At 41.7% G+C, this 27,016-nt stretch overlaps 1 protein-coding gene across 5 annotated transcripts in view; it reads right to left on the bottom strand.

Moving 5' to 3' along the window:
* Positions 1–27,016, bottom strand: part of XRCC4 (X-ray repair cross complementing 4) — a 322,167-nt gene that overhangs the window by 281,202 nt on the left and 13,949 nt on the right. For 3 of the 5 annotated variants that reach the window (XM_025215921.1, XM_025215926.1, XM_025215925.1), the window contains exon 2: positions 1,605–1,753. In XM_025215921.1, the coding sequence (XP_025071706.1) occupies positions 1,605–1,743 (139 nt within the window). In that variant the 5' untranslated portion in view covers positions 1,744–1,753. Of the gene's footprint in view, positions 1–1,604; positions 1,757–23,423; positions 23,541–27,016 lie in introns of those variants that run through there. The other 2 variants (XM_025215924.1, XM_025215923.1) reach the window with 2 other exon arrangements.

The following is a 27,016-nucleotide window of genomic DNA, read 5'->3' as shown; positions in this document are numbered from 1 at the left end:
CTGACTGCTACTGCTGCAGCACAGTCTGCCTGCTGGGGGAGGGAAGGGAGCTGGAAGACTAGTGGGGCTCACAGCCGCCTCTGCAGCATAAGTAACAGCTCCCACACACCCCTTTTCAAAATTCTAGATTTGCCTACAACATTGCACACCACCACAGTATATCAAGTTTAAGAGGCCACTGAGATTTCTGAAAGTATTAAATTCTTATAATAATATGTATGGCCAAAGTCTTCAGAAGTAGTCAAACATTTTGGGTGCATCTACACAAGATGCTAAATGCACAGATTAATTCTACTGCGCATTAGCATGTCACGGCAAAAACCATGCTATTGCAGTAATGCGCAGTAGAATTAGCCTACTGTTATTAGCGTCACTAAAAAGGCGTACACCGGTGCTACCATGCAGTAGCACCAGTTACAGTGCATTGAGTTAGTACTTGTTATTACAAATACTAGATTTAATGTGCAGTAACTACAGGGAATTAATGCACGTGTAGACATGCCTTTTGGTACTTTAACTTTTCTCATGGCATGTTACAGAACATTCTTGGTGTCTTGTGTATTGCACCTCATAGCTGTGTGTGAGGGCTTGAAGTGACTATTTTGAAGAGTCCTTGGGTAAACAATTGCCTGTAAATACAAAGGACTAGACTCAATGGCCCAGTCCTAAGTCCTCACTTCTGGAAGCAACCTGACATACTAGATTTCCAAGAGCACCAAGCAGCCACAAATACAATTTCTAGATGAGGACAGTGCTCACCATCTCAGAAAGTCAAACTAAAGGCCTCCAAGGTGGACAGCTGAAAACTGAGGAACTAAAACCAGTAACTACTTTTGAAAATGTGGCTATAGATGAATAACAACATCAAATATAATATCGGCTATAAAAAATTAGACACATCTCTCTTCTCATGATTCATTAGTTACTACAGAACGCTACATACTCTTCCCTTCTCTGAGGCATTCTTGCTCCAAAAAATAAATGTTCTTTATCAGATACACAACTGACAGTTCTGCAGAAAAACATGATTTTTTCTTTAATCTCCCCAAGTGTGAATAAGAAACATAAATCCCTCTTATTTGTCACTTTTCCACCCAGAGATCTAAAAGCCTATTTGTTTTTACAATTTATATTCAGGAAAAGTAATATTGTATTTTGGTCTTCTACTTATTTTCCTTCATACATATGCACGCTATGGGTACAAAATTCAATTACCAGTAGTCTAATAAATCATCTAAAAGGGTTAATATAGTAAGTAAGTCTGGATGTTTATAATTCACAGAAGAAATCCAAACAAATTTAAAAAGCAGAGTTTGGGAAGGTGCAGTGCCCTAATTTAATGCCATCACAACAAGTTAAAATACTAGGAAAACAGGCAATACTGCCTATCCATAAATTAGTATTTATTTTGATAGTTGAGTCTTGTCATAGGTTTAAAACAGGTCCCAAATGATCAGGATGTATCTTCCCTTCCTGGACAGATAAAGAAGGAACCCAGAAATGTTTTTCTGGTGTACTACAGGATAAAAACAGTTAAACACATCAATCACAATTAATGCAAAACATATATTTAATTACAAGTAATCTTTCAGTTTCTGTATTACCTGTCCCAGTCCATGCTGATTGCCCATCACTAAGTGTTGCAACAAAACCAGTGCTTAAGTCTTTTTCCCAAGCAACCTGTAGAAAATATATCGTGTCCGGAGTGGAAGCCAGACAAATTCTGTTCACTATTTTCTCCATTTTTAGTCACCTGCTTGGAAATAGAAAGAAAAAAAAAAAAGATTTAGGTTGATTCTGTGTTTAATATGATTAAATAATTTGAAAATATATTTATATAAACGTGGAAGTGGGCAGCAGCGGGTTAAGATTCATTAAGATTCATGGTCCAGGGCACCTCCTCCTCCCACCCACAGCCACGGGCTCCGTCCCCAGCCAGCACAGTGGGAACAGCAGTCAGAGCGGGATGTGCTGCCCCACAAGCAAGAGCCATGGCAGCCCTCACCCATAAGTCTGCACTTGGAATTGGAACTGAGTGTGCAAAGCTGCTGCCTGCCAGGTGTGTGTCATGGACCGAGCTCCAGGGATGCCCCTCGCCCTGCTGCAGCTCAGTCTGACTGAAGCGACACCCAGCAAATGGCTCCCAGCAGCCACAGCCCAACACGTAGCACATGCCCAGCCTGGCCTCCAGTTTTGTTCATGCTGAGAGGGGGGCCCCTGGGCCCACTCAGTTAGCCCATGAATTAATCCAACTATGGAAGTGTTGAATATAAATGCATTCACTCAGTATTTCATCTTTTAGGCCATCAGCAATGCCCAGGTCATTCAAAGAAGTTTCATGGCTGCTGCTGGTCAAAAATTAGTAGTCAAAAACTGAAACACACTGGCTAAGATCAAGTTGGGAGGGAAGGGATGATGAGAAAGTTAAAGTCAGTCTTTTAGGAAGGCATTTCACATTAATAAAAGCATACATAATACCAATAGTGAAACAACTTTTAAGCTGACTGTAAAGTCAACTAAAATGTACGTTTCTTTGAAATCAGTTGGCAGACCATATAGGAGGTGTCAGGGCAAAGCAAATTTGTTTGACACTAGTTTACTGAATAAATCCAAACAGCATCACATATCAATAATATGTTTTGTCAAACACAATATTTTTGTTATTCTTCTAATGCAATGCAGCAATAGCCCACATTCAGCATTGTTTCTTTATGCCCTAGGAAACACTTCCACAAAAGCAGTATAGGAACATAAATTACTGCAAGTTCCTGCTTCAATGGAGTAGTGGATTTTGGTGAGGTTTTTTCAAATTTCTTCATGATTAAAATTTTCCCATCCAATCTAATTCTATGTTTCTCAAACTGTGGTCTGTATTCTCCTGGAGATGTGCGGCATACTTGTAGAGGACATAGAAGAGGAAGGAATGAAAAATGTAGGAGGGGAAAAAAGGGATTGATGGGAAAAAAGAGAAAAGAAAAAAAGAAAGAATGATCTCTGTTAGCTCCAAAGGTTTAGAAGCACATGCTCCTTCTAGAATGGTGGAAGAGGCGCTCGTGTAGACATTTCAGGCCCTGGAGGAGGGTGGAAAAGAGAGGAGAGGCAGTAGACAAAAGAGACTGGAACCAGAAGTGGATGGAGCTGTCAATCTTCTGCAGAAGATGGTAGGAGGAATCAAGCTATGGGAGAAAAGCAGCTGGGGAAACCCTAGCTGTGAAGAAGGGATAGGCTGCTAGGGAGCTGACTGACAGAGTGGAGCTGATACAACAGCAACTGGAGGCAGCAAAGAGACTGCAAAAAGGAAGAAGCGGCTGAGAGTCTTAAAGGGGCCCTGCCCTTTTAGCCCAGTTTAGGTATTTCTTTTCTCTTAGTTTAGGTTTTTAGTTTTTTTCTTTGTCTCTCCTCTTTTCTCCTATACTGTGTTGCTCAAAAAAAACAAACAAACAAAAAAAACTGAAAAAGGAAAGAAAAGGAGCAAGGGAAGGTAGCTGGGCCTGCCCTAGCATGGGACTGTTAAAGTAAAGTAGCTGAGGGAGGCATTGGTCCTAATCAGGGATCTGGGCCCTGAACTGTAGCCCAGACCTGAAGGTGGAAAACTGGGGATTCATGGGATGGCATGAATTAGACGGCCGTGAACAGTCTGACTGACATATGGGGGACTAAAGCGATTCTGGACTTGTGATCTTTTTTTTTCTGGTTAAAACTTTTGGTTGAAGTCTACTAGCCCAAGCAGTGGGGCGAATTGATTTGACTTTGTTTTCTGTTGAGATCCAGAATAAATTGACTTAAATTGATTAAGAGATTCCTGAGCTGAAGGCTGATTTTGTGGTCATTCTTATTTTGATTTTATTTATATGGATATACATTTGAGGGTTATGCAACAGCCAAAGCAACTGACGATTTATTGACTCCATTGAAGATAGGACAGGATGAGGGTGGAGTATAAGGGGAGGAGGAGCCCCACAAAGAAGAATTGACCTGGGTGGGCAAGGATGATTATTGCTTGGCCTGTATCCACCTCCCAGTAAACTTTAATTAACATCAAGGCATGGCAGATGAAAGATGGATTTTCCAGGCTGAGTGATCATAGAATACTATGATCAACCTCCTCACAGCTCATCCCAGCAAGGCTTCAAGCCACTGGGGACTGTGGCCATATAGCATCCCCATTTGACAAAGGTCAATGTCAATAAGACCTTGGGTACCTGAAGGAAAGCCATACAGACACTCATAGGTGATGTGGCTGACTGTCTGATCTTGAGCAGCACAGCTGCAGCCAGCATTGTTGGAGAAGCCACAAGAGTACACGCTCATCTTAAACTGTCCAACACCTATCCTGAGCCAGTGAAGAGTAGTCCAGGCCCTGCAGGGTAGATGCCATCCCAAGGGGTAGAAGCTGGTGTTGGGGATGAAGTTCTTAAGCCACAGTTCTTGTGTAGCATATTGCTTGCTCCACCCCTACCAAACATCCTGCCTGCCCAACACACTGTGGGGCTGGAGGCAGGGGCAGTAGGTCAGGGGCACCAGCAGGGCCAGAGGGCTGCAGGTGGGGAGTGAGGGGCACCAGCAGGGATAGGAGCCTGTGGGTTAGAAATTCAAGGTACCAGCAGAACCAGGGGGCTGCGGGTTGGGAGCAAGGAACACCAGCAGGGCCAGGAGGGTTAGAAGGGAGATCTCAAGTTCAAAAAGGTTGAGAACCACTGGCCTACAGACATCAAAAAACATCTGAACATGACTAAAGATAACAACTGGTCCTAGTCAATAACTCCCACGTATGTCTAAGTAGCACTTAGACATAATAGGCACCGATGCATGCTAATTAGCACATGTCGGAGCAGACTTGATTGAGTCTGCTGGAGCATGTTAATGCACTCCAGCAGCCTCTGCATCACATCTATTCAGTATCCCCATGCTTCAAAATGGTAGCAGGGATGCTTTAAATAAAGCTTGTCAAACAAGCTTTAGTTCAAGTGCTCCCACCACCATTTTGAAGTGCAGGGATGCTAATACACAAGACGCTCTCAGAGCCACTCTAATTAAAGTGCCCCACCCGCTCACCCCCAGAGCACATGTAAAAGTACCCTTAGCTTTGCAGGGGGAAAAATGATGCTGAAATAGGAGGAGCTTAGTACCATAGCAAATCTGATACATTTATTACAGACCTTTTTTGTACCACCTTGAGATCATCTTTCATGAAATAGACACACACAATAACTGGCTGAAAGGATGATGAAATGTACCATACCCAACATGCAACTATTTAAATAAAAAGAAGAAAAAACCTAATCCAAGCGTCAACAAGTCTAGAAATACAAAACTAAGATATATAGCCAGTTCCCTGAAGCCACATAATAACTGATCAGTCACTAACACCCTGTGTACAGCATATGGAATATGATAACTGAAGAAGTCAATCTTTCACTGGAACACTGCCAGTGAAAAGAACGCTACCAAGTTCCACTGCAAAAAAAAAGGGAAGGGGAAACATGGTGGGGGATAGGGGCTGGAACTGAAAGCTGAAGCTACAGCTGCAGGAAACTACATTTCTGATTCTATGGTAGGTTTTACAGTCCATTAGCAAAACAACCTGGCAATGTGAACTTCAGACTTTACATTAAGTACAGCATTTATACTAGCTAGATAATCCTCTTATACAAAGGTTGACTTTCCAACTGACAGGACTAGAGTTGGCCCTACTGATTTTGTGGTAATAACTCACAAACACTGCAAAAATATTATATATTAACACTGAAAAAGCTGTTTCCATAGAGCCATATCACAACTATCAGTGGCCCTACACAGGTCCTACCACCAGACAAAAAACAAAATACTATGTACCTCTTTGGAAGTGAAGCAGCTAGATCTGGTGTATATATTAAAATGTCCTCTTGACCCCCCCACTCTTTTAGGTGTTAAATAAGTTACTGTTTTTAGCCCTCAATTCTGTTCCTCAAGGAACTATACTCTACACTGGAAACAAAACATACTGAGACAATCTTTGCTCATCAATTTCAGACCCAGGTTTGTGTAGAGGTTTAATCACCTCTGACCTTGCAGAAGGATAGCCCCTTCAGGTCAGAAAGCAGGAAGGTAATTTTAACTCCAATTGCTTGTTCTGTATCTGACCTTTGTATGTGCCTTCTATAGCAGTTGAATGTGCATTTCCTTGTATTAACAAGGAAGAACTATTCAAAGAAAAAAAATGAGATTAATTATTGGTGTATAAAGAAGTGTAATACTTTGAAAACTACCACATTTCTAATGATCTATTTTTTCAACACCTGCTGATACTGAATAGTACATTTTCAGACCTTCATTGATTCCTTTTAATTCTACTAAGTTCTAACAGGAGGAGATCAAACTGTTATATATACAAATTCAAATATTTACCTATATCAAAATGCAGCGTTTATATTTTCTCTACACAGTAAAATAAGCACATATTGACATGCTTTGTATAATATCTATTAATTTTTTTTTTGTATTCTGGTTGAACACCCAAAGCCAGTTATCATTTTTGACAGCACGTCTCAATATTTGCTAAGAGGAAAACATCAAATATACATAAAATTGTCTTTGCTCTATTTATTCAATGTAATATCAAATAAATTAACTCCTTAGTAAATGATAGAAGAATCTATTCACTTTGGCAAAGACAGAAATTGAAAGAAAATGGTACCATTACTTGTATCATCATAATTGACTGTACTGTAAAAGGTACACAGAAGCCCAGGGATCAATTCACTGAATGAATTCTGAGGGCAGAGAGGTTACTTAAAAGTGACAGTATAAAGCATGACTGAATTGATCAGATCCTGAAATAAATTATTTTTTTTTATTCCACTCCTGAAAACATACGAAAGCCCGTAACTCACCTATCAGCTTCACACTGCAAGTAGCAAGGGTGGTGCATAAAGACCTAGAGCAAGTCATTTGGTATTACTTGTTTATGCCGTTTTAAATATTTATAGGTAACTGCTGGATGAGGAGTCAATAAACAGCATGTCATAACAAATGCAAATCAGTGTGCATAAATAAAAAGGCATGGTTTTTACTGTACTGTTACTGAAAAATTACTGTACTGTTACTGTGCAAGTAGACAAAACATTTACATCAGCATCACACTATTATAGAGAAGTAGTAAAAATGATGCAAAGTTCTAGAGTGATTTAGCTTGCATGACAGGAGTACTGTCATGGATGGGTACAAATTGTTCAGGAAGGACAGGCAGGGAAGAAGAGGAGAAGGAGTTGCTCTTTAAATAAAGAAGCTATACAATTGCTCAGAGCTCCAGTACAAAACTGGAGATGGACCTGTGGGAGGCCTCAGGGTTAGGGTTAGAGGGGAGATCTCTCTGGGCTAGGGTCAGAGGGGAGAGCAACAAGGGTGATGTGGTAGGTGTCTGCTGTAAACCACCGGACAGGAGGATCCTGGTCTGGTGTAGACAACCCACTGTTGTAGACTACCAGACCAGAAGGTAGAACAGGCTTTCTTCATTCAGCTAGCAGAAGTTTCCCAATCACAGGCCCTGGTTCTCATTGGGGACATGACTCATCCTGACATCTCCTAAGCAATGCATAGGAGCACTGCTTCTATACAGCAGTGCATAGGCAATCCAGGAAGTTTTTGGAGAGTGTTGAGGACAACTTCCTGATACGTGTTGGAGGCTGTGATCTTCTTGACTGGCTGCTCACAAACAGGGAAAAACTAGTTCGGAATATAGAAGTGGATGGCAACTTGGGCAGCAGTGACCACAAGATGACTGAGTTCAGGATAGGAAGGCAACAGAGTATGAACCCTGGATTTCAGAAAAGTAGAATTCAAGTCACCCAAGAAACTCATGAGCAGGATCCCCTGAGAGGTCAGTCTGGGGGGAAAGGAGTCCAGAAGAGCTGGTTGTGTTTTAAAGAAATCTTACGCAGGGCACATGAACAAACCATCCAGACGCACAGGAGGACTAGTAAGTATGGCAGACGACCAGCTTGGCTTAGCAGGAAACACTTCAGTGAGCTAAAATATTAAACAGAAGCTTACAAGAAGTGAAAACTTGGACAAATGACTAGGGAGGAGTATAAGAGTATTGTTTGGGCATGCAGGGATGAAATCAGGAAGGCCAAAGCACAGCTAGAGTTGCAGCTAGCAAAGGATGTGAAAGGTAATAAGAAGGGTCAGCAACAAGAGGAAGATCAGAGAAAGTGTGGGTCCCTTACTGAATAGGGGAGGCAACCTAGTGACAGATGATGCAGAAAAGGCTGAAGTATTCAATGCCTTTTTCATCTCAACCTTCACAGGCAAGGTCTGCTCACAAACTATATCACCTGGCAGCACAGCTTGGGAAGGATATGAAAAGCTAACAGTGCCCAAATTGCAGATTAGAGGCTATTTAGAAAAGCTGGACATGTACAAGTCCATGGGGCCAGACACAATACACTCAAGGGTGCTGAAGGATTTGACTGAGGTAACTGCAGAGCTGCTAGTCATTATCTTTGAAAACTCATGGCAATCAGGAGAGGTCGCGGATAACTAGAAAAAGGATAAATATAGTGCCCACCTTTAAGAAAGGGAAGAATGAGGAACTGGAGAACTGTAGACTGGTCACCATCACCTCAATCCCTAGAAAGATTATGGAGCAGGTCCTCAAGGAATCTGTTTCTAAGCACTTGGAGGAGAAGGTGGTGATTGGGAACAATAAGCATGGATTCACCAAGTACAAGTCATGCCTGGCCAACCTGTTTGCCTTCTATGACAAGATGACAAGCTCTGTGCATGCAGGGAGAGCAGTAAACATGATGTACCTTGACTTTAGCAGGACTTTTGATACAGTCTCCCACAACACTCTCATAAGCAATCTAAGGAAGTATGAGCTGGATGAATGGACTATAAGATGGACAGAAAACGGCTCAATCGCCTGGCTCAAAGGATAGTAATCAATGGCTCAGTGTCTAACTGGCAGTCAGTATCAAGCATAGTGCCCCAGAGGTTGGTCCTGGGGCCAGTTTTCTTTAATTTCTTCATCAACAACTTGGAAGATGGAATGATGTGTACCCTCAGCAAGGTTGCAGATGACACCAAGCTGGGGGGAAATAGTAGATATGCTGGAGGGTAGGGCTAGGATTCAGAGAGACCTGGAGAAATTGGAGAACTGGACCAAAAGAAATCTCATGAGGTTCAATAAGGAAAAATGCAAAGTCATGCAATCAGGATAGAACAATCCCATGCACCGGTAAAGGTGGAGGACCGAATGGCTAAGCAGCAGCTCTGCAGAAAAGGACCTGGGGGTTACAATGGACATTTAGCTGAAGATGAGCCAACAGTGTGCCCTTATTGGCAAGAAGGCTGACAGCATACTGGGCTGCATTAACAGAAGTGTTGCCAGCAGACTGAAGGAAGTGAGGCCACATCTGGAGTACTGTGTCCAGTTGTGGGCCCCACACTACAGAAAGAGAATCCAGCAGAGGGTAACAAAAATGGTTAGGGGGCTGGATTTATGAGAAGCTGAGAGAATTGGGCTTATTTAATCTGGGAAAGAGAAAACTGAGGGGGGTTTTAATAGCAGCCTTCAACTACCTAAACGGAGGTTCAAATGAGGATGGAGCTGGACTGTGTTCTCAGTGATGGCAAATGACAGGATAAGGCGCAATGGTGTCAAGTTACAGCAAGGGAAATTTAGGTTAGATATAAGGAAGAGCTTTCTCATTAGGAGGATAGTGAACCACCGGAACAGGCTACCCAGAAAGGTTGTGAAATCTCCATCCTGAGGTTTTTAAGACCCAGCTAGACAAAGCCTTGGGCCTGGGACGATATAGTTGGGGGTGGTCCTGCTTTGGGAAGGGTGGTAGACTAAATAACTTCCTGAGGTCCCTTCCAACCCTAATTTTCTGATTTTATGAATTTAGATCCATGCTCCATTGTAGAATTACTCCTGCAAGAATAAGAGGTAAAACTCTACTGTTTAAATTATACTGATTTATGTTTTATCTGTCCATCTTTATTCCAGAATAGTCATTTTCTAAATGCAAACAGATTTTGACCTGCTCCTCACCACCTAGTGGCAAGGCGCTGTAATAGTATTTACTACCTAAAGACAACTGTGTTCTTATTTAATTTAGGGTGAAATTACATGTTGTAATTAGGTTTTAAGAGTATTTAAAACCAGAAAGCTTGCAAATTCAGGCTCACTAACTAATTATACGAAAAGCCCTTTAGGCATCTTAAAGTCATGCCACTTCAGGGGAGGATTATCACTGATTGGTGTTAACTAGCCAGTTTTAAGCAAACTTCTGCACATTCCACTGATATAACATGACCAGTTTGAAGTCTTCCAACACCCCAGAATGCACCATTCCCAGCATTTCCCTCTATACTGCTCCAAGCACAAGCTTTCCACCCTCCTGAACTCTATGGCAGTTAGCAAGTCCCAGGAGGAAACCTGGGTGGCTGGGGGGCTCCTCAGCAACTGCATGCCCACTACTCTCCTGCTCCCCTGAATAACTGCAGTCATTCAGCTGCTGCAAGGGAAGATACTGTCCCTTTAAACTTGGATCGGGAACTGGGAAGATTGCAGAAGGAGAGGTGCTACTGGCCCCAGCCAAGGCTTCAGCCCTGTTCCTTGTGATGGGACAGAAGGGTCAGGCAGCAAGTGGGGTGGAATGTCAGATCACCACTTCCCTTCCCCTCAGTCCCCACTTGCAACCCTATAATAGGAGTTGTCCCTGGCTTCCACAGAGGGGACAGGGAGTTTGGCAGTGGGTGAGAATGATAATGAGTTTGGCAGTGGGCAAATAGCCAGCCAGTGGTATGGGCTACCATGGGCCTGTGGCACCCAGAACCTACCCCCACCACTCCAGCCAGGAGGAAACTATGGATGGGATCCTCAGCCCTCCCCTTTAAAAACTGCTCCCCTGCCAAACCATCCCCCTTGCAGCCTATTCTGGCCTCCCCCACCCTCAAGCTGTGCTGGGGACTTAGGTAGGGGAGCTCCAGGGCTTAGTCCTCTCCCACCACCCACAAATGTATTGAACCAAGTGAGAGTCTACAGTCTTTATTATTGATCTCTTTTTTAATCTCTCTTATTTAACTTCAATCAAATAAAAATGCTTTTAAATAACATCCCCCCTGCCTCCAGAGCAGGGAGAGGCCAGGCATCTGGGCTCAGACACACCCCTACTCACCAGCCCTCTAATAGCAAGTCTGAGCAGTGCACCTTAGAAAGGGTATTAACCTTTTATGTCCCATTGATCATTAGCCTGTGATAACCTTAACACTAAATGACATTCTTTACAATTAGTACATGCAAACTTGAACATGTTATCTTTTCTTTGCACTGGGGTATGGTCTATTGACACTCTTGCATGTTTAAGAAGTACAGGTGATAAGGGGACAAAAACAGAGGTAAGGTAGGTACAGCAGGATCGTTATATAAAGGTCTTTGGCTATGATGGAAAGAGATGTCTGATAATATTTGATATTCAATAAACATTCTGCTATTCATTTCTCTTAATACATGGAGAAACCTGAGGCAAGCACAGTAGAAATGGTGGTGTGGAGAGAAGGGATGGCATTGTGGCTGTTTAACCAGGAGATCGGAATGCAACTTCCAATTTTTCAACAACTTTTACTGTGCAACTGAGCCAGCCACTTAGTTTGTCCCTGCCCTACATATGTAATAAAATATTTATGCCCTCCCATGCTCTTTTTAGTTTGTGAAGTTTTGAGGATATGTCTTTCTCTTACTCTTTAAATGAGGCCCTCAGGTTGGTGAGATATCTAGGCATTGCTGACAATTAATTAGTAAAAAGATAGATTTCATGACTTGACTTTATTTAATGCTAATTTACCTTCTCTTAAAAAAAACAAAACAAACCACACTGCTGTTTCTGAGAAGACCGATTCCTTCCCTCAAAATCCACTCTGCCCAAGCTATTTACTCTACTCACCATTACAGAGAAAAAGATCAAAATAAATATTGTGGTTTACTGCTTATTTTTCTATAAACCTAGTGATAATTGCAAGAAAAAATATGATTTTACAAACAATTTACAGCATTACAGAGTAGAGCTCTTCCCCATGCCAAATTAAACTGCCTGATATATAAATGGAAAGTGTATTCATGGCCCTTTGTAATTCACTGGGCCACTTCAATTCAGCCAGCAAAACTGTGCCTATAGCTACACTCATACCTCCCCTCTGGTAGCAGAAACTCTTTTTTCTACTGGTAGAACACCAGCTCCCTGACCAAAAGAAGGCTTTTGCCACCAGGTGGCAGCCAATAGAAGGTACCCATAGGCATGCCCACACTTCCTGCCAGCAGCTACAGACCCTTTAATAGCTGGGCCTACTCAGAGAGCATTTTGAGCCCTGCCAACATGGATGTTATAGAACAGGGGTGTCAAAATCATTTGGCCCCATTCACAAGATCAGTGGTACAGGACCAGTCCATGGCCCAAATGAATGGCACAGGGCCAGCCCTGCAGGTCAGATCAGGCCCATGGACCCATCTCCCCACACCGTGCTGGGTCCAACCCATGTGGCACCCACTCCAGCTAGTCCAGGACCCAGCATCCCAGAAGAAGAGGGCCAGCATCCCAGATGCTTGGCTGCTGTGCTGCAGAAAAAAAAAAAATGCAGTGCCAGGCTTCTTCCCACAGTGCTGCAGGAGCTTCAGCACCATGGCTCTCACTCAGGCACTTGACTGCCACCACGGGAAGAAGCCACAGTGCTTAATTCAAAGAAAGAAAAAACTTAAAAGCTCTGTTTCTATATAACTGTGAATTAACTATTTGGTCAGAGGAACCATGCAAGTCATTTCCCTCTGAACCTCCTAAAACAGAGTTTTAAATCCCTCTCCTAGACTAAGTATCCCAATTCCCTTACTGTGGTCCTTCATCATCCAATATCCTTCTGTATAACAAATATACAGCTCCTTTCACGTATCTATTATGATCAGACACCTCCTTCCAAAATTTCCTGCTGGAGCAGCTACCCAAATGTTATTAGTAGGGACCTACTGAAATCAAGGAGGCAGGTGGCCAATTTTGTGGCCCGATCGCAGGACCAGCCGCTTATCAAGGTGCCCCACCCCACACCTCTGACTGGCCAAGAGGCCTTTGTAGCCCTGCCCCTTGCTGCTGATTGGCCGAGAGGGCTGTCCATCATGTAGCCCTACCCCTTGCCACTGGTTGGCAGTGGGGTGTGGCCACACAATGGGCAGCCCTCTCAGTCAGCAGCAAGGGGCAGGGGGACAGGCACCATCCTGGCTGCTCCCATTCACATTGGTGGCTTCCCCTCCCCACCACCTTGGCAGGCTGCGAGGCTGGGTTGAAGCAGCCATGGGGACTGCTGGCTCACACTGGGGAGCCAGCATTTTATTCTTAGTATTTTATTTCCTGGATTTCCCAGATAATGCCCAATTTCATGATCTTCACAAAATCCGCAAAATCACCTATTGAGCAGATCCCTGGTTGTTTTGGGGAAGAAGGTCATGTATGTATTCTCAAAGTATGGTAAGATTATTCGAAGGAGATTCTTTTTTAAAATTAATACCTAAAAATTAAAAAAGTATTACAAGCTTCACTGCTGGTGAACAGTCTCCCTCTAAAATTACAAGCAGGTTACATATCTTACTGGTCACTTTTGTTTTGCCTGGACAGATAAATTAATAATGCAATCATCTCTACAAGAGGAAACTCTCAGCATCTGTGTAGAGATTACTGAAAGACTGAGGCCACAGTAAACTAATTTTTCCAAGATTATTACCTTACATACCTCTATTGCAAGGACTATAGAATATTTTTGTTTTATTTGCTGGCCAGTACAAATCTTACTGCCATTACCATTCCATTAGAAAACAATTTCTTGCAATCTTTGTGGAGGAGAAAGAAATCCTTGCCTACTTAATAGTTAAAAAAAAAAGAGAGAGAAAAAGAAAGAGAATTAGTTTTGATTTTTAAATTTTCTAAACCTTTAAAATATTTTAAATTAACTTTTCTACTTCTAAGCTGTGTTTTTAAGTATCCAAGAACAACAAAACAGAAACACGTTTGTATGCACTTCTTTTCTTCCTTCTGCTTTATGTCTATGACCATGCCTGCCTATCACCTCTTCAGTTGCATATTCAACTTTGCTGCTTTTATGAGAACTAATGTTCTTATAGAGCCAATGGGGGAGGCTATGTGTCAGCACTCTTCAGAGCAGCCCTGCAGTGAAACTAACCATCAACAAATCAATGCAACAGAAGGCTATCACATACACACACTCCCTTCAGAAACCAACCAACCAAAAACAGTACCAACTTTCCTATGGGAATAACAAGGTTAAGCATCTTCATGTGATGTGGTTTTCATTTTGATGGCTTCACAACTTTCTTATGTAGTGAAGCATTACGTCAAAAAGAACCATACTATAGCTAAAGTGATAATCTGATAAAAGCTTCATTTCAAATTAACATTCAGAAATAAAGTTTTCAAAGATCATACCATTGGGTAATTTGCAGCATTTACATCATTACTACACAAAAGCATTGTAGAGATTCCTGTCTGACGAACACTTAAGCATGTGCTTAGGTTTATGCACACAAGTGGTCTTGGTCAAATAACTAGTCAGTTTTAAAAATGCTTCAAGGTACTCTTCCACTCTGGCTAGAGCTGTGGTACCTAATGCATTCAGAAATGCATAAGCTTTCATAGGCAAGAGCCTATTTCATCAGATGTATGCCCATTTATAGCACCTGATGAATTAGGCTGTTGCCTACAAAAGCATTTGCATTCCTGAACATGTTAGTCTATAAGGTACCACCCTGCCCTGTCTTCTGCTTGGTTTCAGACTAACAGTAGTGTTACCATATTTTCAGTTCCAAAAAAGAGGACACCCGTCATAGATTCATAGATGTAGGGTTGGAAGGAACCTTGTAGATATACTAGTCCAACCTGGGCAGGAGAGAAAACTGGGCTCAAATGACCCCAGCTAGGTAATTGTCAAGCCTCCTCTTAAAGACCCCCAAGGTAGGAGCCAGCACCACTTCCCTTGGAAGTTAGTTCCAGATCCTAGCCACCCTGACAGTGAAATAGATTCATAGTCGCATACAGGGGAATGGGGGGGAAGGGTATATGACTGTGAGGAAGCAGTGATATGCCGGTGCTGTGCTTCTGCCCATTCTGTTGTCCCTCACTCCCAAGCCACAGCCCCAACTCAGCCCTGCTGCTTCCCCTCACTCCTGACCCAGACCCCAGCCCTGCCAATGCCCCTCACTCCCAAACTTCAGTACCGTGCCCCCCTGGGCCATGCTGGTGCCCCTCACTCCTGATCCGCAACCCCCTGGTGCTGCCAGTGCCTCACACTCCCAACCCACAGTCCCCCACCCCTCTGGTGCCCCACGCCCAAGCCAAAGCCTCTCCCACCCCCACAGTGTCCCTCATTCCCAACCCACAGGCCCCTGCTCGCCCCAGCCCTGCAGCATCATCTCCCAGCTGCCCCACCCAAGGGCAAAGGCACCAGCCCCCATAGGTGGATTAACGCACGGCCAGTGGGTCCCAGGCCCGGGGGCCTTGCCAATCTGGGGCCCCTGGATGCCTGCAGGTCCTCCAATGCCTGGGTTCAGTGTTGCCAAATATATGATAATTATTCTTTAATTTTGACCCAGCTCTTTCGTGTACTACCCAGTTATGGTAAGCAATATAAAGTGAATATGATTTATTTGCATACTTATTTGCATATAATGTACTGAAAAGTATACAAATAAGTCCTCTTCTTATTTACTTTACATTGCTCACTGTAACTCTACAGTGAGCGAATGAGAACTGGGTCACATACCTTCACAGTAGCACCACAAAACGAGGCACTTCCCTTCCTGTGGGGAAGAAAGAGAGTCCCCCCCAATCCTCTTCTTGTCCAGGGCCTATAAAAATCTTAATCTGCCTCTCCTGGTCCTGGTGCTGCTGGCCAGACCTCACAGCTCTCTGCTATTCCCAAAGGGCCCCCCTGCCCCCTTCCACCACTGAAGGTGCACGTGTAATGCATACACACTGGATAGTCCCCAAGCCCTGGCCCTCCAATCCCCGCCCCCCACCAGGCTTACCTGTATCCAGCTGCTAGGACTAGCTACATGCCAGCCATCTGTGTGCACACCTTACCTCCAATCACCCTCCTCCCAGCCCCAAGCAGTTTCTTGCTAGGACAAGCCAGGAGGTGCTGGGAAATACTTTGAAGCTGAGCTGACCAATATCCCAGACATTTGATCATATTTAAAAAAAACACCCAGACTGAGATTGAGAATCCAAAAGGAGGACATGTCCAGGAAAACCCAGACATATGGTAACCCTAACTAACACAGATAACTACTTCTCTATAACTGATTTACAGGTGCTAAATATATTTCTTAAGACTTTGAAGAAACAATGAAATAATCAGATAGCACCACCATTTTAGGCACTATGGATCAGAACCTCAGGTAGGGTGAAATAATTGTAAAGCCAATTACATCGGTGAAATTGAGTACTTAGCCCTACAAGAGACAATTCACAAGTCAAGTTAAGCAGTCAAGATAACCCAAATGTTTGCAGCTACCATTATTTTTTTAATTTGAATATGCTGTGGGTTATATTTTGACATTGAAAACACTACTGATAGGGGAACAATTAAAAAAAATAGGAAAGTGGTAAGATCTGACTCTCCAAACAACAGTTTGACATTTTGTATCTCATGGAGAGCATAATATTTATAGAGTTTTAAATGATCAGCTGAAGAATGAACTTTGATACCCTTGCTAAATAATAGTGTTGTGTCCATGGAAACTTATCAAAAATTGTGCCATAAAAGTACTGCTTATGTGGTATCAACTGTTTCATAGCGCCACTTCAGCGTAAGTTACTGAAATTAAACCCTTACACTGAAATAAGATTCAGTATAATAAGCAACTATGAGTCAATTACAGGCAGAATGGCAGAGTACCTTGGTACGCCTTTAAAGAGTCAATAACACTCTCTGCAGTCTCTCTGCATTCACCATCTCTGTAAAATGAGAGCAGTCAGTCTTCCTTTTTCTCCCTTGATTACTATAAAGAAAAGCTTCAGAAGAACTGATTGATTAGGGACATAAGAAAGCCAGTGTTTTGTTCCTAGGGGCACTGAAGGTCAAACTACATATCAGCACCTCACCATGTAAAAGAGGCAAGGACCTAAAACTAGCCTGCAGGTGGAAACAGTTGAGTCCCACCCCAAATTTGTAGATCAGTAGCTTTATTGAGAAGCCTGAACAGTTGAGGATTGAGCTGTTTATCTTTAGCACTTTGTCCCATTGATGTTTGGCTTTTATGATCTATATTAGGCAATGTTTCTTTCTGAGGATAAATCAGCTGTTGGCTGGTTTGCAATTGATTGGAGTCCATTCTCTGAACAAATACCATACACAGTTGCCTCTGAATAAACAAGACACTTTTTAAATTAGTGTACAAAGATTTTTGTATGATATTTTGGATAGCACTACTACATGGAGCAGTAGCCAACTCTCTTAGGTCTGCTCCAGCTATCTATAACACAGTGTCATTGATAATAGTTTGAACTTGAGCTTTTTATTTTTCCTTATGTAGAGTAATGGCTTTTTTCCCCAGATTTTGCTGCAGGTGTTTCAAACTTCAGTAGCTACACATGGAAGGCTCAGAAAGAGCTAGTGTATCTTTCTAATGGAGCAATTAACTTAAGTGCTGTCTTTTTGACAAAAATAAGTTCTTCTTCAGTGATTTCAGAACAAAAGATTATCATAGGCAGCATACTTCTATTGAAATCTATCATTTAATCCCTCATGCCATTGTTTGGTTTCACCATGGGATGAAAATGAGTCGAGATTTTCCTCTAAGACAGAAGAAAATCCCACTGAGTGGTTTACCTAGAAAGAAAAAAAAAAGGTACACTGCAACAAATATTATATGTATTTATAAATACACTCTTTGGTATTAAAACAAAAGACAGAAAAAAGAAATAGATTTAAATATATCATTAATTTGTGTTATTTCTGGCTGGACAGAGGCAAAAATGATTTTGCTGTATTGACAAACATTTCTTTTGCTTTAAGTCTTAAGACCATTTTCCCTCCATGAAAATTGCTGTGGATTAATGGAATCTAAGGTTTTAAGTGGAGAAAAAGAGCATAAAAAGCATGAAAAAACCCGACTAACTACACTATTCTGTTTAAATCTCCTTCCAGGTCCAAGTATTAACCTTTCATATTGAATTTGAGCAGATTTTTTTTTCAGAGCCAAAGAGAGATTATTGAGAATGAAGACTATTCACTTTTTTTTAAATGAGAAGGGATAAGGAAGATTTAACTGATATATCTCAGGTTATACAGCATAAAGTCAAAATTGGTCATCCTCTCATGTTTACGCTTTTATATGTGAAAAGTGCCAGAATCTATTGATTTCATCAATAATTTAAAATACAGCTGTAGATAAAAGGAAACAAGTCAAACAGTGCAATTGTATATATGGAGCTGATTGGATAATTTAACAGTCTAATACAGAAGTGTCTACTATCAACTAAGGACCAAATGCCACAAGATAATCTTTCATCAATAGATTGACTTTGATGGATCTCAGTGAAGCCCTTGAAGGCTGCTCACACAGATACAACCATATGAACAAAGACCTTTGATAGCAGCAATCAGCATGTCAGAATATCAGCAGATTGTCATAGTGATCAGGAAGGGGCATGCATACAATTTGCGCAACATGCCCAAGTAATGTATTGTGGTTTGACAGACTCCACTTGCTTTATAGCATAGACAAGATTTGCTGCATTTGATTTGGATTTTATTCTAAAAGCAATCTTCCTTAAGGGCTCAGTAATTCTTATCAAGAAGGTCTCCCAGACTTTGTTCTTCATTATTCTTTATATTGAGAACAGTAAGGACATTCCTAGGTAGCATAATGATACAAGTAATCATGAAAAGAAACCCACAATTTATGAGCTTAAGAGTCAGATAATTTTACTTAATTAGCAAGCTTCCTTAAAAATCTGGCAATGCTCCTTAAAAAACTGGCAGTATTCCTAAAATGATCATTGTTCAAGTGTTTCTGTTACCCTGCCCTCCACTCCGTAAAATGGGACTTTGTAAATAGCCCCAAATGAGCCTATTTAAAAGAAAGAAACAAACAAACAAAACATTCTCAGGGTTTTTATGCACTTGGAGACCTGCTTTCCTGCCCCATAACAGTTGCATCTAAGCCAGCTGTTCTCAACTTCACTGGACTCGAGGCACTCCTCCATAACTTTGGGACCAGAGGGACACCTAGTTTCAAAAACTAATATATACAGCAGTGGGGGCAGGGGCATAGCCAGACACTGTCCCAGCATGGCCCTGTTAAGGCAAAGGGGGCAGGAAGGGTGTTAATTCCTTCCTCCGTCCCTTCTGTCCCGGGGACCACAGCTGGGATCTGCCAGCCCCAGGCACTGCCGTTTACCTGTAGACAGGCAGACCCGCCGGGGGGGGGGGGGGGGGGGGAGAAATTAACCTCCTCCCTGCCCACTTTGCCTTAGTGGAGCCATGCTGGGATGTGTCTGCCCACACCCATGCCCCTGCTCGAGCTAGACAGCAGAGGGGCAGGGCCAGCCTTGCTCTTGGGAGCAGAGAGCACAGCCCAGCCCAGGGCTGCAGCGCATGCTGGGATGCTGGAGGACTCTGGTTTAGCTTAAACCAGGAAGGGGTCTGGCACAGAAATTCCATAAACCAGTTTGATCCAAATCAGTTAAGTCTGATACTACATTCAACCAGGTTGAAACTGGCCATTTTGAAACTGGTTTATGTACACTGAACTTATATTCTGTTACAGGTTTAAACCCATTTCTGATCATTTAAACCAGTTTGTGTGCAACTTCTGTCCCTAGACCAAAAGATGTGGCAGCACCCCTGGTTGAAAAATGCTTCTATACGCTATCATAACATGACTGGTCTAGAGAAAGGCAACCAAAGATAGAAGCTGGTTAGCTGTAGTGAAGGAACGGAAGCAGAACACAAGGCTCCTAAAGTCAGTGGAGATACTAGAGGGAGAAAAAAAAAAAAAAATCAAGCAACTTAATCCCTCTACCCTCATATAAAACTGTCCCCCCTGTAAACTTCATTGTGTGAGGAAGACAAGGACTCAATGCCAGGAATTCTTTAGATCTAGTCAACATTTCTAACACATCTCATAGTTTTGGGAAGCTTCCTCAGTTTCTCTACCCTCAGAAGGGTGCAATATGAATTAAATCACTTTAACAGTCCTTTGAAGATTAAAAAGTACTAACTGTATACATACAAAAAACTAGAACTCTTGGTTCCAAAAGGTGTATATGCATGCGTGTAAGCGTTTAATATGCTAGGTTGATTTGTGTTTCTGGGGCTATATACAAATATTGCTCTCCACAGTATGAAATGTTATTGTCAGCCACATCAAGTGCCCAAACCCAGAGACAAGCAAGTTTCTTTGGGTAAATTCAACAGCTTTTATTAGACCAACTAAAATGATCAATAAAAGTTTTATTTAATATTATATTATTAGATTATATCTAATAAAAGATATCAACTTTACCCAAAGAGCCTTGGCTGCCTATGTCCTTAGACCAACACGGCTACAACCTACACCCCAAGAAGCTGAGATACAGCAAGAGGAAGAGAGAGAAAGAAAGAAAGACAAAGCAAGGAGTGATTCAGCGATAGGAAAGACAATTCAAATGAGAATAAATAAAATGGTGAGGAAGATAAGAAAAGGAAAGAAATAAAAACACTCTTTTACCATCTCAACCACCTAACCAAATAAGACAATACTAGATCTAAGGCAATACTAGATCTAGTGGAATGTAACTCTGGTGTCAAGAACACACCTGGCTGACTGAATACTGCATGTTTTGTTCACAGTTATCAAATTAAGAAACAGCCATGCTAATCTCAAAAACACCAAGCATTTTCAAACATCCTTATGAAACCTAAGTTTTCAAAGGTAACTTGGAAGCCTGATCTTCAGAAAATCTAAGTCTATTTCTGACTTTTGACAATGGAATCAAGATACTTTGGGAAATTTTACCATAAATCTTGCAATCACAATATTAGCTTCAAAGTTGAAGTCTACTTCTCCAGAAATAATAATTCTATGGAAGGTGAAGCTGTCTACATGGAACTGGCACTTGAAATTTTAAAACTGGAAAGAAAAGGCATACATCCTAAGTTCATTTTAACATGTTCTCATGTTTCTTATATTGGCTTACATGCATCAGAGAATATCAATCTCAGGCGCTCACATTCCTCAGTTTGAGGATACTCCAAACTAAGCTGAGATCAATGCTGCTGCATCCTTATTCTCAAATGAAGCAGAATACTCTGAGTAGCAAATAATGGTCTCAGAAGTAGATCATTTAAAAATATCCATCTAAATAAATTATGTTCCCTAAAAGATGGAGGGGAAAATTATACTTCTCCATCCTCCCTCAGTGAACTTGATACAAGCACAAATATTGGCAATGAAGCCCATTTATGCACACTTACCGCAGTGGTTCTCAACCATTTTAGACTCAAAACACCCCTTGGAAAAAGCTAGCTCCTAGTTTTCACTCACTTTTCAACTACAGATAAAAGTGCAATTCTTCTGTTGCAAAGGACTCAAAAGGCGCAGAAAGGAGTGACTATTTTAGCCCAATTTGGCCCCTGAAAGTACTCTACAACCATGACCAAACACAACTGCACAGCTGCAGAGTGTTTTAAAAGGGCCCGATCCTGCGACAAACTGAAACCTCATTGTATGAGGGTTCAGATGACACTCCAAAGCACAGCACATTCATTAACATCTGTCTGCGCATGCAGGGAGCATAACTGGGCTGATGCAGCTCAGCCCTGCTCCTGGCACTGTCTTCAGAATGGGAGGGGGTGGGGGAAGGGAGCAAGCAGAGGGAGCTGGTCTGGAATTTGTTCAGCCAGCACTGGAGAGTGGGGCAGGTGGATAGGAGCCGTTCCTCCCTTCCCCTCCCCCCCCCCCCCCCCCCCCCCAACGCCCCCCCAAAACCCCCCGCAGCCCGAATGCCAGCTGAAAAAACCCCAGACCAAACTCCCTCCTCTCCCTTCCCCCACTCCCATTCTGAAGACAGACCTGGGGCTGAGAGAGGGGAGGGGCAGGGCTAAGAGAGCGATTGCAGATTTGCAGCAGCTCCAGATTGCAGCTGAATCCCCCAAACCCTGGAACCCAACAGTGAACATCTGTTGGGTCCAGGAATCGCTGTAAATCATAGCACTTCCTGTAGAGCTGCACTTCTGTCTGCACCTAAATAGACCATTCTCTGCCTGCTCCATGATGGTATGTGAGCAGTGGTTCTCAGTAATGGATCCATCACAGATCCCTTTGAGTTTAAAACAGGATTAAGTAAGGCTATGTTATCGCTCCAACACTCTTCTCCATATTCCTTGCTGCAATGCTACATCTGACCACCAACAAACTTCCAGCCAGAGTGGAGCAAAACTACTGAATGGATGTTAACCAGTTCTACCTCATTTCGACTCCAAACCAAAACCAAGACCACCCTGACCACAATCATCGAGCTCCAGTACACTGATGATGCTGTAGTATGTGCTCACTTGGAAGCAAACCTTCAGGAAATCATCAATGTCTTTACCAAGGCATACAAAAAAATAAGACTGACACTTAACATTCAGAAGACAAAGGTCCTCTACCAACAAACTCCTAATGAACAGTCCCCAGCCCCGGTAATCCAGATCCACGATGAGACTGTGGAGAACACTGAGTATTTCCCATACCTTAAAAGTCATCTCTCACAGAAGGTTGACATCAACGAAGAGATCCAACATTGCCTCAAATACGCAAGTACAGCCTTTGGACACCTGAAGAAATGGGTGTTCAAAGATCGCGACATCAGATCCTAAACTAAGCTCACTTCTATCAAGCAGTTGTGATCCCCACCTTGCTGTACGGAGCTGAGACAGACAACATACAGGAGACATTTAAAGTTGTTGGAGAAGTACCATCAACGCTGCCTGCGGAAGATCCTCCAAATCCAGTAAGAAGACAGATGCACCGCTGGTGTCCTTATGCAAGCAAACACCACAAGTATGGAGGCAATGATCACCTATCAACTTTATTGGGCCAGTCATGATATCCGTACAACTGACTCCAGACTCCAAAGGCAAATTTTATTTTCCAAGCTCGCCCAAAACATATGCTCAAGAGGAGGGCAGAGAAAGCACTTCAGGGACATCCTCAAGGCCAACTTGAAAACCTGTAACATCAACATCAACTCATGGAAGACTATTGCTTAGGACTGCTCCAAATGGAGGAAGAGTCTGCTGCAGGAATCTCAGTACTTTGAAACCTCACAACAACAACAACAGGAGATGGAAAAGAAGGAGCAGAAGAAACAGTGTGTTACAGACCAAATCAAGAATCCAGTACCACCAACCTCATATGGAAACACATGTCCGAGCTGCAGTAATCTTTCAGTCTCGGATAGGCATAATCATCCATCTTCAGACATACAAATAAGACAATCATCCTTGACCTCGAGGGATTGCTGAAGATGAAGAAGCACTTCTGTCTGTACCCAAAAAGACCACAATAGGACAGAAAGTTTTTAACACTATGGACTCCTACATGAAGCCTTGTTTATGGTGATTTATCTTGTGAATCATGTTTTCATACTTAAAAGTGCTAACATTGTGTGGCACCCTGGAAAGGCACCCAAGGGTGCCATAGCACCCTGGTTGAGAATCACTAATTTATTGCATGATAGGGACCCTAGTTGCCACCTAGTCCTACCAGCTTTTCAGACACTCACAGCATGGAATTTTGATCTGTGCATGTTTGCCTTAAACTCACTGGGAGAAGTGGCCTATTAAACTATCTTGAATCAATCAATCAAAAAACTCTAAACAAATCAGGGAAAATATCTAACATTGCCTAATCTACAATATATTTAGACAGACACGTATTAATCAACGGTCTCAAGATACTGACAGGCACAATACTATATTTAAGACTTTTGAAGAGCACTGAAAAATTGAGCTAGCAACCTTGAAAACAAGTCTGATCAAAAAAGTCACCTGGGTAGGACTGCCTGAAGGCATAAATATAGAGGCTGACATTTGCTCTCCTCCCCTGCAACCCTTCAGATGGAACTTTATGAAGCTTCTGGTGATGGATTATTTTAATTTCTCGATGTCTGTCAGATTAATGGAAAAAATAGATCTGGTTTTTAAATTGTTTTATCTTTCTAAATGATTTCCTAAGGCATCTTCTTTGAAGACCATACCTGCATTTCTCTTTCTATCCACTTAATGCAAGCTTTGTTATGGCTTTTTCTCCATTTTATCTTTAGTGAATGAATAAGACTGCAACTGATTTCTTCAAGAACAATATGTTTATACTATTTTGTTTACTAATTTAGACAGCAATTATTTTCACCTTATCTTGTCCACATGGAAATGTAATTGTGAAAACCTTTACATCAGCTGAGATATCCATGTGCAGTGCAAAATGACAAACAAAATGACAATTTAAAAAATGGAACTAGGATGTTCTCTTGAGGTCTGGAAGAAATTTGTTTAACAATAGATTAATAGATCACCACAGATTAATCAGTAGTGTTTCAGGATAATATGGCATTGAGGCCCCAGTTCTGTAGTTCAAAATTATTACAGTGGGATTCATGTGTGCGCCCAGGGGTCCACCTTGTTGGAGCTCAGTGAAAAAACAAGGTTTTATACCAGAAGGTCACTGATATTGGAACAGTATGCTATGCTGTCGTTTCAAAGACGAAAACAGAACTCTTTTCCTTTGCCATATTTCCAGTACCTCATTTTTGGTCAACTTTCTGTTTGCTTATTTCTATTTGTGGAGAAGGGAGGGAGGAAGAGGAGTAATAATGAAAGACTTCATCTTCTTCTAAGAATAAAGAAAAAAGAAAATAATCTTTGATAGAGTTCTGCATACAAGAATCTCAGGAACCCTCAGCACGTTGTTTAGATGCTAAATTTTCCTGACACCTTCACAGATTTTTTTTTTCACATAATACAGAGCTCAATCTAACAAAAAAAAATTATCCCCACTCCTGCTAAAATCCCCCAAGACACTAGATAGTAAGCAGGGGGTCTACTCAAGGATGCTAGCTCTTCAATGTTAGTTTTCCTTCACAAGCATTAAGGAATGTTGAATTGCATTGTGGTGAAAAGAAGTGCGCAATCCAACAATGCATCAAAGACACAGCAGGGGCATCTCAATGGGAAACTGCCACTTTGACTTGAACTGAAGAGAGTAGTTAGGTACTCATTAGGAGAATATAGCATAAGATTGCTTCAATACCCCTACCAGCCACAAGTTATTGAAATGTATCCTTTAAATCTCTAAACAACACAATTATATGGGACACAAACATCTAGTTTTGAAAGCTGTGTTTACTGTTCATTTATAAATATTTACTACACGAACAGTTATAAAGTGGTAATGGCATAAATATATATTAAAAAAGAAGAAAAGTGGAAGTTTTTGAAAGAAGATTGCAGGTAATTTTGGCATTTTTGTAGAACATTCTAGGGCTCTCATATTATTCAAATAAAACAAACTTCAAGTGGGATTTAACGGAATTTGAGTCTTTTCTAAAGCCAAATGGCCTACATCAGGGTCAAATTAGACAAATCTAGAAAATCCTATTATTTGAAAGGATATAAGGCATCGTTTTATCAGTATCTATTTATAATATTAAACTAATGTGAAACGAAGCAATTCGCTAAGTTAGTGTAAGTTCTATCTGGACATAGCTTTTATTTCTCATGTACTCTACACAGAAAAATATAAAGCTGCAAAAAGAATTGATAACTTTTGCCATAAAATGATGTGACGTAACAAATCTGTCACACTGCTACTTAAAGCTGAATATTGAAAAATACCTTTATTTAATATGCAGAATGCAAACACTGCTATTTCCTGGTTTCACCTGCTGTTAAACACTTGCATATATACATTACAAAAAATTAGCTTCTTGCCTTAGTTTTTTGTTAAACTCCTGATGACACTAGCTGACTGAGCCAGTTTACAGTGCTAGCAAGCTGACTAAGTATGTATGTGCATCAATACTCCCATAAACAGTAGGGCCTTCTAATGATACCACGTCTCAACAAAACTTCAAGCTGGTTCTATCTGTACACAGAATCAGATACAAATGGAGTTAAAGACCAAAGGACAAACCTTCAAGTGACAAGTCTACAGACAGAACTGCTACACTACTACCACATACTGCTACACCACCACCACATACAGAATCTGATCCAGTAAGTTTCATGCAATGTAATGATTTTGGTTTTCACCTGGGTATATTCCACAGATAGTAGATAATAAGGCAATATTTGTAGCCAAGAGGGGTATAAACATAGACTATATAAGTTTAAAACCATAAGAGATTAGCTGGAGATATGATCGCTGTAATGCTTGCCAAATCATATTTTAAAAAATGAAGTAGATTACATATTGTTAATACTATTTAGCTCCCTTTAATGCTGCCTAGAGAGCAAGGGGGGCGGGGCTGGACCTGATGATCTGCAAGGTCCCTTCCAGCCCCTAACAATCTATGAATAACAGAATTACCTGATATATAATGGATGTCTAAAAGGTAGCTGCAGTGTAACTAAGTATATACATTTATCTGGGGTTAAAATACCTCCATGTGGCAAAACTACTTATGAGTAATTTCGAATCCAATTAGGTTATACAACTACACTTCCTTTCCCCATCATCTTCTCAGAGATGATGGGACAAAGTGAAATTCTATGTCTAAGGCCTTGTCTGTACTGCTTTATTTACATAGGCATAGTTACATCAGTGTAACCCAGTAGTATATATACCCACAGTGAAAAGTGACTTGTGTTAGGGTGCATACAGATGTTTAGTCAGGGTGTATAGATGTTTAGCCAGCCTGCTGGGGAGGCACTCTAACTATGGCACTTTACATAAAAGCGCCATAATTAAGAGCACCATTGAACCCAACAGGTATTAATTACTCGG

The sequence above is a fragment of the Alligator sinensis genome, unplaced genomic scaffold (genome assembly GCF_000455745.1).
Source record: "Alligator sinensis unplaced genomic scaffold, ASM45574v1 scaffold122_1, whole genome shotgun sequence".
Classification (NCBI taxonomy): Eukaryota; Metazoa; Chordata; order Crocodylia; family Alligatoridae; genus Alligator; species Alligator sinensis.
Note: the sequence above shows the minus strand (reverse complement) of the source record. Positions and strands in the feature narration are given on the sequence as shown.